Raw genomic sequence first — 18625 nt, forward strand, 5'->3', positions numbered from 1 at the left:
CACACACCGTCCTCTTCCACATGGCCCCTGAGGCACTGAAGTGGATGGTTTGGAGGCCTAAGGAGCTAGAAAGTGTACCAGGTTCATAGCTGACATGAAGGAAGCAGTCCCATAAAGTTGTTTATGAAATCCTAGGCTCACCCACGTCCTATAGGTACATGAATCTGATTGTATTTAGCATATCATAGACTTTGAGAACTGGCACAAACAGACCTCTGTCTACTCAGGTCCCAGCCTGACCACTAGGTGGTACAAAGTGGACACATCTGCATAGCACTGCAGTGGCTTTGTAAATTAAACACTGAAACCACAACTCACAGGAGGCTAAGCAAAAATACCCACAGTTTCCACAGGTTGCAAATAGGACTCAGCAGTTTTAACAGTAGCAAGGAGTCCTTGTTACAGTTTTCTTTGTATTTATTTTTTATGGGGTTTGCTCAGCATTTGAATGCATTGATGTTACTTACCAGTTTTCAAAATTTCATGGCCATTATTAATTACTACTGCCCCTCTTTCTTTACTTTGCATGTGGGAAATCAGTCACTTATATGATAGAATATTTGTGTCCCAACTATTTATTACATTCTGTTCTGTTCTTTCTAACCTTAGCTTTGTGTATCAGTTTGGATATTTTCCAATGACCTGTGTTTAAGAAAGTTACACCGTTTTCCACTGTACCCAGTCTAATGATAAATGCATGCCTTGAATTTAATTTTAGATATTTTCCAGTTCTGAAATATTCACTTGACTCCCTTATAAACTCCAGTTTTCTGTTGCACTTCATCTTTTCATCCATATTATCTCTTTTCCTCTGTGTTCGTCAATGTAAAAATTATAAAATCCTTGTGTATCAACTCTAACATTTGGATTATATTTTACTCTCTTTTTCGCTCTGGCTATTTTCTTTCCTTGCATCTTAAAATTTTTTATTGTATGCTGTACTTTATATATAAAGAAACCTTAGTAAAGTTAGTGTTTTTTCACAGATAGGATTTGCCATTTGCTTTGTTTAATCACATAGAGTAAGGGGAATTGAACCGGGTCAGGCTGAGTTGCAGAATTACTTAGGCTGTGTCCATTGGTTTCAGGTTGACAACAGACTCATCATGTGCTTGATGTAGGCCCCTTCTCTAGTGGAACTTGGTCTCTAAGCAGAGACTGAAAAATGTCATTCTGCTTTTTCACCCTTGTCTTCCCAACCACTTCCCTACCTCCAGTCTCTTGATTCAGAATCTGGTAGCTTTGTCTCCTTTTTTATAATTCTTTCCTTCAGAGATTTTGAGCCTAGCTCTTCAGCTTCCCACCCCAAGCCAATTAATCTGTTTTGTGTTTGTTGGTTGTCTCTCCCTGTTGTGTGACTTTGTTTCCTGAGTACCATGAAATTCTAAGAACTTTCCCGCCTCATGCCTTGTCTTAAAATAGAGATATTTCTTGAAGAGAAGTGACACTGCTTTGGTGCCTCTCTGTGTTCCAGTTTTCTTGCCATTACTCGCAGCCATCAAAACTTCTTTTTCCTCTAGGAGTCCCTCTACCTGGTCCTCACCTCCTGTTTATGTTTAGACTAAGCAAATGTCCCCAGAGAAGAAAACAGCTGGCAATCTCTGTTTACCCTCTTCCTGTTCTGGAGTTTGCATTCATCTATTCCTCTTACTTTCTGCAACTTTCTAACATCTGTAAATATCCCACCACTCAGATAATTTATGATTAGCATTTTAATTATTTAATAAAAGTAATACATGCATGTTTTACAAATTATACTAAAGAAAGACACCCAGTGGGACCCTATTGTGTGTACAGTGTGTTATATGTTTCCACAGTAGTTCGTACTGATTTATTTCTTTTATAATTGTTACTGCATCAAATTCCATCACACTGTTACCATAATCTTTTGATCTGGTGTTTCATGTTGCTGGATGTTTTAGGATTGTTCATAGTTTTTGCTGTTTACAATGATGTAATAACTATCCTTTGTATTTATCTTTTATGTTTATGTAGATATAGCTATAAGATAAATTTCTCTGAGTGGAATTACCTTTATAGTTACTTTGGTTTTACTTTCTTAAAGTTCCCCAATCTATTTATAAGCTTCATTCATCAGTGTATAAGAATGCCTCTGCAGTGGGTTTAATAAACTTTTTAGTTTCTGATATACTGCCTTTAATAATGAGGGAAGTTGAGCACCTTTATTATGTGCTAACATTTCTTTTTTATAAACAGTCTTTTCACTTACCCATTATATATTGAGTTATTCATCTTTTATTGATTTGTTTGAATGTCTAATAAGTAGAGAAAAGTTTTCTTTTGTCTAAAGGTTGCACATATTTTCCCCAGGTTGTCTTTTGACTTTCCATGTTCATTTGTTTTGATTACTACATGTAAATACACATACACATATACATATATATTGAGACTAAGAAATCTTTAGTCTTTGTATAGTCAAATTTATTAAGCATTTCTTTTATTCTTGGGCACTTTCATCTGGTGTTCATATATATCATCTAATATTGATGCTTAATGGTTTTCTAATTATGTTTGTTTGCTATCCATTAGTTTTTGTTCCTCACTATTTTTTTAGTTTAACATAATCATTTCTTTATCTACAAAGCATGTGTTGCAGATTTTTACTTATATACGTAAGTCCAGTAAAGATATAAACTACCTTGTACACTATTGAATCACCTTACATACACTCTGCAGCCAGAGATATCTGCTGCCTATTAATTCCTGTTGCTCTTAACAGGAAGTTCAAACACCTTACAATACCTTTATCAGGCCCTTTTTCTACCTTGTTCTTCAGTCACCTTTTTTCTTGAACTTTTCTTCTGCCACACATGCTTTAAACTTGAGATTTCCTCTACCTAGAATTACTCCTCCTACTCCCTTTGCCTAGTTAAAATCAGCTCACTTTACTGATTTCTTCTTACATGATGACTTAATGAGGGAAGATTTTCTTTTTCTTGCTGTCTTAACTAGTTCCTCTAGTTGTGTTCTCTTGGATCCATTTATCATTGATTATATGTTTCATAACTGAAAGAATCTGCAGGCATCAAGCATAGTCTTCAAAGGTCAGTAAATATTTTTGGAATGGATCAGTATCTTGACTTTAGCTCAAAAAAACATTTTTATTTTTACCACGTGATTTAAAGTTAATTTTTTAAAAAAACTGCATTGTTGTTGTTTTCAATTGCTGAGTTGTGTCCGACTCTGTGACCCCTCTGGACTGCAGCATGCTGGGCGTCCCTGTCCATCACCTTCTCCCGGAACTTGCTCAAACTCATGTCATTGAGTTGATGATGCCATCTAACCATCTCGTCCTCCTTTGTCCCCTTCTCCTCCTGCCTTTGGTCTTTCCCAGCATCAGGGTCTTTTCTGAGTCAGCTCTTTGCATCAGGTGGCCAAAGTATTGGAGCCTCAGCTTCAGCATCAGTTCTTCCAGTGAATATTCAGGGTTGATTTCCTTTAGGAATGATTGGTTTGGTCTCCTTGCAGTCCAAAGGACTCTCAAGAATCTTCTCCGACGCCACAATTCAAAAGCATCAATTCTTCAGCACTCAGCCTGCTTTATGGTCCAACTCTCACATCCATATATGACTACTGGAAAACCATAGCTTTGACTATACAGACCTTTGTTGGCAAAGTAATGTCTCTGCTTTTTAATATGCTGTCTAGGTTGGTCATAACTTTTCTTCCAAAGAACAAGTCTTTTAATTTTATGGCTGCAGTCACCATCCAAAGGGATTTTAGAGCCCAAGAAATAAAGTCTGTCTCTGTTTCCATTGCTTCCCCATCTATTTGCCATGAAGTGATGGGACGAGATGCTGTGATCTTAGTTTTTTAAATGTTGAGTTTTAAGCCAGCTTTTGCACTTTCCTCTTTCACCTTCAGCAGCAGACTCTTTAGTTTCTCTTCACTTTCTGCATAAGAGTGGTGTCATCTGCATACCTGAAGTTATTGCTGTTTCTCCCAATAATCTTGATTCCAGCTTGTGCTTCATCCAGCCCGGCATTTCACATGATGTACTCTGAATATATGTTAAATAAGCAGTGTGGCAATATACAGCCTTGACATACTCCTTTCCCAATTTTCAACCAGTCTGTTGTTCCATGTCTAGTTCAAGCTTTTGCTTCTTGACCATGCATATGGGTTTCTCAAAAGGCAGGTAAGGTGATCTGGTATTCCCATCTCTTGAAGAATTTTCCAGTTTGTTGTAATCTGCACAGTCAAAGGCTTTAGCATAGTCGTTGAAACAAAAGTAGATGTTTTTTCTGGAATTTTCTTGCTTTTTCTGTGATTCAGCTGATGTTAGCAATTTGATCTCTGATTCTTCTGCCTTTTCTAAATCTAACTTGAATATCAAGTTCTCCGTTCACTTACTGTTGAAGCCTCACTTGAAGGATTTTGAGCATTACTTTACTAGTGTGTGAGATGAGTGCAATTCTACATTAGTCTGAACACTGTTCGGTGTTGCGTTTATTTGGAATCCGGATGAAAGCTGACGTTTTCCAGTCCTGTGGCCACTGCTGAGTTTTCCAAGTTTGCTGGCATATTGAGTGCAGCACTTTAATAGCATCATCTTTTAGGGTTTGAAAATAGCTCAGCTGGAATTCCATCACCTCCAGTAGCTATGTTTGTAGTGGTGCTTCCTAATGCCCACTTGACTCTGCACTTCAGGCTGTCTGGTTCGAGGTGAGTGATCAGACTATCTTGGTTATCTGGGTTATAAAAATCTTTTTTGTATAGTTTTTCTGTGTATTCTTGCCACCTCTTCTTAATATCTTCTGCTTCTGTTAGATCCATACCATTTCTGTCCTTTATTGTACCCATCTTTGCATGAAATGTTTCTTTGCTATCTCTAATTTTCTTGAATAGATCTCTAATCTTCCCATTCTATTTTTTCCCTCTATTTCTTTGCATTGTTCACTTAGGAAGGCTTTCTTATCTCTCCTTGCTCCTCTTTGAAACTTTGCATTCAGGTGGGTGTATCTTTCCTTTTCTCTTTTGCCTTTCACTTCTCTTCTTTTCCCAGCTAATTGTAAGGTTCTTCAGATAACCATTTTGCCTTTTTTGCATTTCTTTTTCCTGGGGATGGTTTTGATCACCACCTCTTGCACAGTGTTATGAGCCTCCATCCATAGTTCTTAAGGCACTTTGTCTTATCAGATTTAATGCCTTGAATCTATTTGTCATTTCCACTGTATAATTGTAAGGAATTTGATCTAGGTCATACGTGAATGATCTAGTGACTTTCTCTACTTCATTCAATTTAAGTCTCAATTTTGCAATAAGAAGTTCATGATTTGAGCCACAGTCAGCTCCCAGTCTTGTTTTTGCTGACTGTATAGAGCTTCTCCATCTTTGGCTGCAAAGAATATAATCAGTCTGATTTTGCTATTGACCATCTGGTAAAGTCCATGTGTAGAGTCTTCTCTTGTGTTGTTGGAAGAGCATGTTTGCTATGACCAGTGCATTCTCTTGGCAACACCTCTTAGCCTTTGCCCTCCTTCATTTTATACTCCCAAGGCCAAACTTTCCTGTTACTCCAGGATCTCCTTACTTTCTCCTCTTGCGTTCCAATTTCCCTATGATGAAAAGGATATCTTTTTTTGGTGTTCACTCTAGAAGTTGACCTATCTTTGAAAGGTGACTCCTAAAGGTTTCCAGTTTCTTGAAGACAGAAAATGTGCTTTTCATAAGCTTGCAATGTACTTTGGTAATGTGATAACATCCTGGTTGAAACTTTCTAAAATGGTCAAGTCAATAATTAAATACCAAGCTGTTCATGTTGTTATGTGTCAGTGGCTTTCTTTACTTGAGTCTTACTAGTAAGTCCTTTGATGTTCTAGGAAACTATGGATTTTTTTCCAGAAATAACAGAAAAGATGACAATTTTCTGTGTTTGAGATTTCAGTGGGTACGTTTATATAATTTATAGCTTCTCTTTTATAAAGGTACAGAGTCATAGTACTCATAGCTATACTTCCTGTTAAGCTGAGGTCTGAGTCTTGGGTGGCTAAAGACCTGCATGTTCAGAAGTATGCAGCCACCATCCCTCCCAGGTGTCATCAGTCTTCAGGAATGTTGTCTTCTACTTTAGCATTCATTTAAAAAAATTTTTTTTTCTTCCCCTCTAGCAGTTGATCTGTCTTCTTTGAGAACACATTTAGGACAGGAACAGCCAAAAAATAACTATTGTGACATTAGTTAATGAAAAGCAGTTCACATAGATTTTCCTAACTGGTAAATGAGACACCAAAAACTTGTAGATATAGAGCTTTGTAAAGATTTATCTTTGTTTTATCTCATCCCAAGAGGTATAGGCCCTCTTACAAGGTGAAAAACTGGATCTCAGCAAAGCGATTGCTGGAAGGGCAAGTCCTCCACTGTGCTTGCACCCTCCTTGAGGATGAAATATAACTCATCAGACTTTGGATTGATAGAAAGTTATCTACAAATGCTTGGTTTTTTACTTCAGACCACTGTAGTAAATGCTTGTTAATGACTTTCACTTGGCTGAGTGACTTAAGTCTCACAGATGTTACATTGAGGAAATTGTCATATATTACAAAATTTAATAATATTGGTTTCTGGTAAAAGCAGGTCCAGAAGGGCTCTCCCCCTTTTTTGTATTTTGATGGTTAAAGTTTGCAAAACGAGGCCTGACTTGTAGTACTTATATCTCATCTTAAATGATAAGGGATAAAATATAAATAATAGAATCTAAGTACCTTTTTTTATAAAATTTGGGTTGATTAGCAATTATATTGTTTATTACCTAAATCAGAGCCTGTGGACTTTTGAAACATGCTGGCAATCTGCCCACTTCGTTTTTGTTTTCACCAGTGAATTTCTTTTATCACTATTGATCAGCATCAGCATTACAGTCAGGTATAAAAGATGAAAAGTGAATATAGCTGATTAATGAAGACTGAGTGTAAATTTAATAATGCAGTGGGATTTAATGAATAAGGCTATGAAAGGCCAGATGATAGAAAACAACTGTTTATCTAAAATCTGTCGTTGATATAAAAACTTTCTAATGAGAAGAAATGACAGTTTTTTTTTTTTTTTATTTCCACAGTGTTCAAAGAGTTACTTAGTAGGACTGAACAAGAGAAATCTGGTGTTCCTCATATTCCCAAAATTGCTGAAAAAAAAAGTAATCGACACTCAATCCAGGATGTACCAGGAGATCTTGAACAGACATCACAGGAGAAAGGAAATAAGAAAATAAAAGCAAATACTGTTTCAGGTGGAAGAAACAAAATCAGGAAAATTTTGGATAAAACACGATTTAGTATCTTGCCTCCAAAACTATTTAGGTAGGTAATGACAATCTCTGTAATGTAGGCATTTTCCTATTGACTATGAAGTTTTTTATCTAAAAAGGGAAGTTGGGTCACTTTTAGTTTTTATACAGCTATTGCATCATGCAATCTACAAGCAGTCCATAAATAAGTAAGAATAAATGCTAAATGTCTCATCACTTCCATGAAGTTATCATTGTTAGATTATATAGTCTTGCATTAGCCTTGATCTGAATTTTAGAACAGACTGTTCATTTTATTTTATGAAATCTTTTTTTTTTTTTTTTGTATATTTTTGGTCCAGTGTCAGTCCCATGATCTACAAATCTCGACATCTTAAAACTTGCGACATATTCACTGATACTATTTTTTTTTTTGTCTTTCAAATCTTTCTTTTATTGCACTATTTATTCCCTCTTGAATTCTAAAGCTAACCTTTTTAATCAAATCTGTTTCTGTTTTAAAAACAGAATATCGCCAAATCTGAGTAGAACCTCAGGATTTTAAATGCAGATTAAATCCTTAAAATACTGATAAAATGAATCCAGTGTCATGACCGGGAATTGCTCTAATACGTATTATATCTGTATATTTTATAGTGTCCACTTTCTAAGGTAATCAGAGAAGTTATAATTAAATACAGTACTTAGCACATAGTAGTCACTCAATATTTGCTGAATTAAGGCAATGAATCAGTGAAAGGAAAGAGAGCATATTCAAAGAAAATACTGAGTTTTGGCTCTTAAGAGTTCCTTGTATTGTGCCAGGTGATAATTACAGAGCTGTAAAGAGGTAGTCCCTGCCTTGAGGGGATTCATAGCAGGAACCCTTTATTCTTCACACATTTATCATAAATTAGGCACAATATCCAGAGATAGAAATAGTGAAAGTAGAACGAGGTTTTTACCCTATAAGAGCTGGTCATCTAAAACGGAAAATGAGCAAGTGGTCCATTATAGGGTGATAATTATTTTGATACGAACAAAGGCAGAAACAAGCTTGGTAGATTTGGGTAGACTGTGTTTCTCAGTGCATAACTAACGATGAATCATGATAGATAGGTTAGTGAATGACTTTGAATATTATGCTAAAGATATGGACTTCATGTCATAATAGGGGGCCATCAAAGACATGTGATGTGGTAAGATTTACTCTTTTAAGATCTTTTAGCTGTGGTAGTGGTTTGGGGTTGACAGTGCAACATAGTGTAGCAATAACAGCAAGATTAATTAGGAACAAGGTGAATGTCAGCTCTTAACTTTTACTTAAAGATCCTTAGGAATTTCCTGATCAGAAAATGCTTCATCAGTTTTTATTTTTAACTCTGGGAAAAACATTTATTCTTAATTTAATTTGGAGCTCACAGAAAATTGAAACGTCCTGAGCTGTGTTCATAATGTCTCTTGTTTTTAGAAAATTTATTAGTCTTTCTTTTTTGAGTGACTCTTCTCCTTGAGGCTTTAAAAAAAATCATAACTTTAGCAAAATTCTTTTAATATTGAGCATACTATAGTATGATAGCAGCATGGGAAACACTTTTATATAAGAATATATACTTTTTCTCACAAATGAGATTTCAATAAAGAAAATATTAGAGGGACCAGCTCACACTGAAGAGATTGGGGACGGTTTGGGGTGGCGAGAAGTCTGCATGAACACGCTGAGGAAAAGGGAAAGGAATGGAGGATCAGAAGGGAAAAGAATTCACGCAGGGAGATCCTCAGGAGTGATGCCCAGAGCTCCATTTCCGGAAGCCTGTGGGGGTTTTGTTTGATCTGGAAAACATGCATTTCCTGTAACAGAGTCTCATTTTGCACACTTGGTGGCACAGTTGTGACGTGTCATCAAAAGCCGAAGAACACCAGGATTGCAATTAGTTTGTCAAATTTCACCTGGCTATATTCAGTTGTCAGGCATCTCAATCAACATCTCATCTCTATAGTGTTTCCTTCAGGAAGTGGGAATTGGTTACTCCAGTTGGTGTCTGTCTTTGCTTACAGCAGGTGGCATGGAAATTGAGTTGGCTGGGAGCAGTCTTTTAAGTGTGTTCAAACACTGTTTGTTTATATTAGGACCCCTCCAAAATGAAAGATCTAGTAAAAATTATTTTATTTAAACTCAGAGGGATTTTTGTTGTTATCAGCAAGCATTTATTGAGTCTCTCCCTTGTGGCAGCAGGAGTTTGTTGGCTGTGAATAAAATATGAATAGAATTCTGCCTTTCAGGAGTTAATATTAAACTGGTCATCTCTTCTAAACATAATGCTAATAATTTCAGCTGTAAAATTACCCCCCAAAAAACCAGATTATTTTGGTAGAAATCATAACAGTTTTCTACTGGACCCTATTTTGCAGGGAAAATGAATTTGTTTTAGGTTAGATACTTTGCATTTTTGAGAATGTATGTCATATTTCTTGGTATTTAATCATTAAGTGAATTCAGACAACCTCTTTTGCTACACATACATGCACACACAGAGATCAGTAGAAGTTGAGTAGGCACAGAACATGAATGAGATGTTCTGCATCAGTAACAATCAAGAATAGGGAATTTGCTGGTGGTTCAGTGGTTAGGACTCAGCACTTTCACAGTCGTGAGACTCTGGGCCCTGGTTCAACCCCATATCAGGGAGCTAAGATCCCACAAACTGCACAGCAAGGCCAAAAATTAAAATATCATTGTCATAATTAGTTGTTCTTTATCCATGGTAAAATAAAACTGCAGAGTTTTCAGGAGATGTCCAGCTACAAGAGACTGGTTAAATAAATTGTGCTACTTACTGTGAAATGACTAGAAGAAAAAAGTTGATTATGGTTTTCTCTAAGTAGCTTTATAGGTCAATTTTCCATTTCTTGCTTGCTTCCTTGTTTTTTGTATTTAAAATTTTTTTGGTTTGAATATTTTTTAATTAGGAAGAATTTTTCATGAGTTTAATTCCACAGTTTTCAGTGCGGCTTCTCTGTGTCTGGACTTTTTGGAATGGGCACTTACTTGGCTCTGACTTTTGCAGCATGAGAGTTGTCATAGAAATACTGTGAGAGAGAATGTCCACATCTGTAAGTGGAGTAAAGATACTGAGTATAAGGAAGGAGTAAGTCATTGAGATAAGACTCGGTAATTCCCCAAATACCTAACCATGACATAATTTTAAAATGAAAGAATGCTCCTGAAAATTACAAGTGGAAAAAGAAAGTCTGACTGATTTTGAATAATATCCTCAGATTAAAACTTAGCAATGTGAATTTTGTTGACCTGAAAATCAGGAAGTCTGATCTCCTATTTATTTTTTTAATTGTAGCTTTTATTTTGTTTTCTTTAATCATGGACTGCCCAGTCAAGTATCTAATTCATTGTAACAGTCCTTGAAGTAGATTGCCTTGTTTGGTTATTAGAAATTATTTTTTTTCTTCTCCATTTATTGTTAGCTTTCATTCTGTGTTTGCTTTTAACATTGGTATTATTTTTGTTTGCAAACTGTTGATGTTTATGCAGCCTTTTTAGTTTCATACTCTGAAACTAAAATATACATTTATTTTAAGTAAATTCAGTATCAAGAATTACTGAGGAATTTTTCAAAACTATCTTGTTTCTGTTACTGCATCATCTTCTCAGGAGACTGTTTTGGTAAGAAATGTGACATGTTCGCAAATAGGCTTTATTACTCAGCTTCCAGACAAGCATGGATATTTTGCCAATTAGATATTGTTTCATGTCATAGCATGGGTTGTACATAACATTAGTATAGTTTTCATTTATATATGCTTTCACCTTAGTTACCATGAATTTATTACCAGCTTTACTTTATTATTGGAGAAGGAAATGGCAACCCACTCCAGTATTCTTGCCTGGAAGATCCCATGGACGGAGGAACCTGGTGGGCTGCAGTCCATGGGGTCGCGAAGAGTCAGACACGACTGAGCGATTTCACTTCACTTTATTATAGCTTTTCCGTGTCATATCTATTGCTTATTAAAAAGCAGAGGTAATATTAAATAACATCAGTAAGATAGATAAAGACTTTTAGTATTTCATGTACTTCTTAGTCTCTGTAGTAAATTCTAGTTTATTGCAAGTGACAGCCAATTCCCTGAATAGTAAATTGTAACTTTTTAATATTGTTAAAATTGTTTAGACTTTGATTATTAGTAGAAACAGCTAACAGTTTGCTTCCTTGGATTTAGTTACCTGACTATGTCCAAGAACTGGCAGGTTGTTTTCAGAAATCAAAGAAAGACTTGTATTTTTAAAAATTCTTTATGTAATATTGAATTATAGGGCTTCCCTGGGCTCAATGGTAAAGAACCCACTTGCCAATCCAGGAGACATGGGTTCAATCCCTGAATTGGAAAGATCCCCTGGAGAAGGAAATAGCCACCCACTCCAGTATTCTTGCTTGGAAAAGCCCATGGACCTGTAGGAGCCCATGCCCATGTAGGAGCCTGGTGGCAGCCTACAGTCCATGGGACTGCAAAAGAGTTAGACACGACCTGGCAACTAAACAACAGCAGCAGCAAATATGAATTGTTGCCGAAATACTTAAACAAAACTATAAATAAAATGTGTGTGAAAGCCCCCCACCCCTGTTTTTTCTCTTATCATAAGCTATTTAGCTCTGATCTTTAGGGATACACCCCTAATTGTAAGGAACAGCTTAGCAGAAATAAAAATTTCTTATCAAATAAATGATTCCCTTTGCCTTATCATAAGATTAGACTGCATTCTTTCCTCCCAGGAAAGCATTTCCTCTTTCTGTAGTGCCTTTACCTGTTGTACCCATAGTACCCCCTCTGTTTTTTATTTTGAATTAGGTAAAATCCTTTCTAGATATGTATTGTTCTATTTTCATTTCAGTAAAAGTGCTACTATCTTCTAAAAAGTAGGAATCCTATTTTTCTCTGTGCCAAAATGTTCACCTACATTACTTTGTTTAATCTTTGCCATAGTCCTAGGGGATCAGTAGTATTATTTACAGTTTTGGATGAGGTAACCAAGAAATGAAGAAATTTCCCTGAGGTCACACAGCTAATAACCTAGGTCTGTTTGACATAGCTTGCTCTTGAAGCACTTAACTATGCTTTTTTCCATGTTCTCATGCTTCTCCCTGACTTCTCTTTGTCTTATCCTGGCTGTCTTCCTTGTCTGGCTACTAACAGTCCTTTAGCTGTTTATTTAGCAATCCTCTAAATTCCATCTTGCATAGTTTTCTAATCTGCCTAAGTCCTATTTTTAACTCCTAACATATCTAGGAGGTACCCTATATTATTCAGATCTTAATCCATCCCAAGATCATAGGTAAGTATTCTGTGATAATTATTTGTATATGTAGCAAATACTGGGTAGAATGCTATACTGAAAAATATATATATAGATGGGAATTAATATTAACCTAAAACATTGATTTTAACCAGTGCTTAGAAATTAGTAGTATTTTGGTTGTTGATGCTAATGGAAGTCTACTTTTCACTGCTGTCCTATATTTGTATAGAATTGTTTTGCTTATCCTATGTTTTATAGAATTTGAGGGGTATCCAAACCTTAAGCAATAGGGTTGTGTTTGGTTTTATTTTTTCTCTTGGTTTTAGAATTGCCTGTTTAACACCTCTGAAATATTTTAAAGGAAGGGTAGTGTATTTGCTTAATATGGCCATTTAATAAATGTTACTCGTTTTTGAAACCTTTAAAGGGAATTAACTTGCAATGACTGGCTTTCTGCTTTGGTTTTGATCGTCTCATCTAAGGAACAGCCAAATAATTAGACTTGAGAGATCACACAAGAAATGATGCACTCTTAGAATAAACTAGAGCCTGTAAAATTCTCTTTTTTTTCCTCTCTTTCTTGGTCCCCTTTTTTCTTCAGCTTTCTGTTTGTCACATGCAGCCATTGTCGTTTGCTGCTGTTTTCTGTGTCACTTTCCTGTTTTCCCTTCTCTGTACTTGGTGGCTGGAGCAGTTCCCAGGTTTCTCATGTGTTTGAAGATCTATCTTACTTTGTCACTTGAGCCTAGCCCCATTGTTTTCTACAACCTGCCATATTTTTTACTTGGGTTCAGACCAGCTCCATCCTTTGCCTAAAGGTTGCCAAGCTTTTCTTTCAAGAGGAAGAACCTTGCTGCGGTATGGCTGTACGTTGTTGGATATATGTCTTAGTGTCTAATGAAGCTGGCAGATCTCAAGAACTTCCTATTCAGGTTCATTTTCTCTACCAAAACCGACAGAAACTAAATACGAAATACAAGCGTTTCTGTGTCATGTAGATCACACCTTTGAAAAACACAGGAGTTAGTTCATGTAAAATCTATGATTGGCCCTACCCACCTGTGGCTCCTCACGTCTGTGGATTCAGCCTCTCAGGGGCTGTGTAGTACTGCAGTGTTTACTACCACTGAGAAGTACCCACGCCTAAGTGGGCCTGCTTAGCTCATACCTGCATTATTCAGGAGTCAGCCATAATAGAATTGCCTACATGTATAAATTAAATTTTATTTGAGTGTAATTATTAAAAAAACATTATAGTGTCATTTTCAGTATTAGACCTGTCCTGTTTTTTTTTAATTGCTATAGTATTTTAAAATCACCACTTTGAATTGGTCCTGTTATGCCTTGTACACAGAGAACAGAAATGTTTACTATTAAGGCTCCTCAAATACTTTAAAGTGATATGTGGCTTTCTTTTGAAGTGATGGAGGCCTGAGCCAATCACAGGATGACAGCATTGTGGGAACGAGACACTGTAGGCACAGTCTGGCCATAATGCCTATCCCTGGAACACTCTCGTCCAGCAGCCCCGATCTCCTCCAGCCTACCACCAGCATGTTGGATTTTTCTAATCCCTCAGGTAATTTTTGCTTATTTTATACAGCCATATTTGTACCAAATAGATAAATAGATGGTTGAGCCATGTGTAACAAATACTAGATTTGCTGACAGCCCTCTTTTCTCACCTCCATATTTTGACTCAGTGCAGAAACGCTAAAGAGAAGATTATGTCTTTTTCTCTAAACTGGAGTGATGGTACTTTCAGTATGAAAGAGAAATATGTGTCTTTTGGTAACCCTAATCCAAGCAGTGGAATGAAAGCAGGGATACTTCTTCTCAATCAAGAAACATGTTACTCAGAGTGTGGAAAGGAATAAAGCAAATTATTTTAATCTAATTTGTCTCACTTACCTTCCTCTACGATGTACAGAAATGTGTTAACAGTTTTTTAGAAACACTGATTTTTCTCTCCACTACCTGAAATTAATGTTTTTGTTATATCCAATGTTGTTAAAATACTATAGCATCTTTTTCATTGATGTTCAGACTTTGAGTGTGGGACATTGAGTTTATTTTTCTGTATCTATTCATGCTCAGAGGCAGAAATTGTCATTTAACTGTGTAACCTAAAATTTCTTGACAAGGATGGAACATTTTGAAGAATTATTTATATATCTACTATTTGAATGGGTTTGAGATGGCTTTCAATAAAAGATGAATACAATTAAAAACTGGAGTATCTATTTGATCCAAGGAGAAGAGGGAAAAAGCACCTCCTCAAAGATGCATATAGTTGTGATCAGCTTCAGTTTTGATGTTAAAGCTCTAACAGCTAGTGGGAAAAGGGAAGAATTCTGTTATTCTTCACCTGTTCCGAGAGATTCCTAGGCCCAATGATCTGTCTTTGACACATCCCACTCTCTACGTGACTACAGTGTCCTTTCTAGGGCAGCGGTCTCCAACTTTTTCAACACCGGGGACTGGTTTCATGGGAAACAGTTTTCTCATGGACCACGGGGCAGGGATGGTTATGGGATGATTGAAACACATTACATTTTTGTGCACTTTATTTCTGTTATTATTACATCAGCTCCACCTCAGAGCATCAGGCATTAGGTCCTGGAGGCTGAGGACCCCTGTTCTGGAATGAAGGTTTTGATGAGCCATTACTTGACTTAGAAATGTCTAGTGATTTCTATTTGTTCTGAATTCAGTAGTGAGATGGAAACCACTCCATATATTTGATCAGAAGTTATTATCAGATACTGTTACCAAGTATAAAGTAAACTGTTTTACATAAGAAGGTAAGAAAGCAAGCACTAAAGTGTCACAGTTAGGAAGCTACAAAGTGGATTCAGCTCCTGGTGCATGAAAGAAATGCCACCACCAGGGTGAAGGAGTATCGTTCGAGCAATATAGGAGCCAAATACCCACACATAAGAAAATAAGGCAGCAGGTCTCTTCTTGTAGCCTTGCAGTCTAGCTCTGGTGCTCCCTTTTGCCAGAACCTGAGAGAGAGACCTTGGCAAGAAAGAAATATGGTTTGCAGAGTCCCAGCCCCATTGTAGCAGGGTAGTAGCTGTTGGTGTCCAGTTTTTACAGCATTATTATAAACCCTTTTCTAGCCTCCTGTTACACCATTCTCCAAACTCTTACCTCTCTGTCTCTCCTGAGTATGGGACGTACCTTCAGAACTGTCTCTCTGTGCCTATATTGTTTGCTACCTCTGGTGTTTTCTCCTTGTATATCCCAGGAAATTTTTATTATTCCTCAGTGCTGAGCCCAAGTGTTACCTCATCTGGGGATCTCAGGTCCCTCTGATGCAGAATCGCTCTCTCCTTTTCTAGCACATTATCATTGTCTGTCTAACGTTGTCACGTGGTAGTATGGGGAATTTATTTCTGTGTGTGCGCATGTTCCATAGCAGTATTTCTTACACTGCATTCACAAAATTTTAAACACTACCAAAGCACAAACTAAATATTCATCTGTACTTTCATAAGACAAATGTTTAGGGATGTAGGATTTATAACTTGATTGACTTACAGTTATTGATATACATTTGTATTTTTGCCACTGACATATTTAGAAATGAGGCGGGGTGGGAGATAAAGGATGGGTAGAAGGGGGAAGAGAGAGAGAAATTGAGGATTTAGCTAGGGAAATGAAAGAGATTGGAATTATTAAAATTTAGAAACTGTAAACCCCATGGCACTGAAATTCTGATCTCTGAAGAGGATATACTATTCAAGATTGATTGCATAATTCCCTCTTTGAGAACATGTTGAAAGTGTTGGAGATGCCCTTTTTACTGTCTGTCCAGAGAAAGTCAGTCTGCAAAGCTCCTTCTGCAGCCTTTGTCCATATCAGCAATATGAATGAGCACATATAAGAACTTATATTTTTAAATCTCCAAATGAGCAACTTTATGAAAAACCTTCTGCAGTGCTGTTTATATTTATGGTGAATAAAATATTTATTACCAATTAATTCCAAATTCAGCTTGGTGAATCATAAATGACAGCACTAAATTTTAGGTTAACTATGTGTACATCACATATGTATATTGTTGTACATGTGTGACATCAGCCAAGTATGACTAACTTTTATCAGTCTACATCTCAGTTATGTTTTTGCTGCATATTTTAAATTGTCATTAGAAAGTAAGGACAAAGCCACAGAACTGGTTAATACTTTGCTTTTGTTTGCTGACTTTTTTATGATTTTGCTTTGTTTTTGCTGCCTACAGCTGTTGGTTTGTACTGTAAGTATCTTGAAGACTACGGTATTTTCTTGCTTATGTCTGTATGTAGTGTTTTATTGTAAAAGTCAAACGATACAGAATTGAATGAAGTAGAAAGCAGAACTCCATACACTTCAAAGGTTGCCAGTGTAAACTGATATATATTCTTTTAGTCATTTTCTTTGAATATATATCTTTTTTATACCCATTGAATCAGAGTATATATGCTGTTCTGTAATTTGTAAAAAGTGTTTCCGAATTTTGGGGTTTAATGTGACATGAGGCCTAAAATAATTCAGAGTGTAGCTAAAAGGATTTGAAACTGATTTTTTTTTCTGAGTTTGCATATGGAACTTTTTGCTTACTCTTTATCATTTAATAGCACAAACTTTTAATTTGACATCTTTAACATTTAGTAAACTTCATACTCATTTTGCATCACAAGTCTGAGTTATTTTAACTAATTTTTAATTGTGAAGGAACATATATTACAGTTTTTATTTGCAGAGAAAGGATAAAATATAAAAGTCTCTGGTTTCCAGAATTAATTGTTCATTTGCTTCTATATTGTTTCAGAAATTTCAGAGCACATAAAATGTATGTACTGTTTCTTTCACCCCAAATGATATAATTTTTTTCCCATTTAGCCCATTTCACCTAGTAATATACCTTAAACGCCTTTCTGCAGCACTGCAGAAGGTTTTTCATAAAGTTGCTCATTTGGAGATTTAAAAATATAAGTTCTTATATGTGCTCATTCATATTGCTGATATGGACAAAGGCTGCAGAAGGAGCTTTGCAGACTGACTTTCTCTGGACAGACAGTAAAAAGGGCATCTCCAACACTTTCAACATGTTCTCAAAGAGGGAATTATGCAATCAATCTTGAATAGTATATCCTCTTCAGAGATCAGAATTTCAGTGCCATGGGGTTTATTCTGCCACAATATTTTGAACGTTCTGTTTAACCAGTTCTGTTTTAGTGGATGTTTGCCTAAATCTCTGTGATTACATATCTTTACATGTTGTAGATTTACATTATTAATATACTTTGAATTTTGTCAAAAATTTTGTCATAAATTTGTTTCTTTCTTGTTATATAAATATCTATGAAATATTATCTATTTTACCTCTTGGCCTCCAGAACTTAAAATATTTGCTTTTTGACCCTTCATAGAAGAAGTTTACCAATCCTTAATCTGTATCATTATACTCCTACCTTGTGTTTGCTTTGTGAACTTTTCACTGTATGGATTGTCTTATTTACTTCATTATTGTGTCTTTCCTTGAACCACCACCTACTCTCTTGAATATAAGCAGATCTCTGCAAACAGAGACTTTATCCATCTCATTTATTACTTCAGCTTCATCATCTGGGACACTAATGATGTAATGGGTACTCCATAAATACTTGTACAGTGATTAACAGCCTAAAGCAGAATGAAGAGGCATTCCTTTGTTTTCTGTTTTTCTTTTAATGGTCATCTTAAATACCTAAAAAGTTCTTCCATTTTTAGTATAATGTCAGGGTCAGACACTAAAAATGGAAGAACTTTTTAGGTATTTTAAGTGATCTTTAAAAAAACACAGCAAAAGACTGCCCCTTCATTCTGCTTTAAATTGTTAATCAGTATACAAATATTTATGTAGTACCTGTTATGTCATCAGCAGACTACAGTGAATGGGGTTGCAAAAGAGTCAGACACGACTTAGCATCTAAACAACAAACAACAACAACAGGGTCAAAACATGTGTCCTTATCTCACTTTTAAATTTTACTTAATTAACACTAGAAATTTTGCCTTGGGTTGAAAGTATGGGT

At 36.0% G+C, this 18625-nt stretch overlaps 1 protein-coding gene across 9 annotated transcripts in view; it reads left to right on the top strand.

Annotated features, from left to right (window-relative positions):
* Positions 1-18625, top strand: part of RAPGEF6 (Rap guanine nucleotide exchange factor 6) — a 226566-nt gene that overhangs the window by 162278 nt on the left and 45663 nt on the right. For all 9 annotated transcript variants that reach the window (XM_020900686.2, XM_020900691.2, XM_020900664.2 and 6 more), the window contains 2 exons: positions 7079-7319; positions 13982-14139. In XM_020900686.2, the coding sequence (XP_020756345.1) occupies positions 7079-7319; positions 13982-14139 (399 nt within the window). The remainder of the gene's footprint in view (positions 1-7078; positions 7320-13981; positions 14140-18625) is intronic.

This window comes from Odocoileus virginianus, chromosome 3 (assembly GCF_023699985.2).
Source record: "Odocoileus virginianus isolate 20LAN1187 ecotype Illinois chromosome 3, Ovbor_1.2, whole genome shotgun sequence".
Taxonomy (NCBI): domain Eukaryota; kingdom Metazoa; phylum Chordata; class Mammalia; order Artiodactyla; family Cervidae; genus Odocoileus; species Odocoileus virginianus.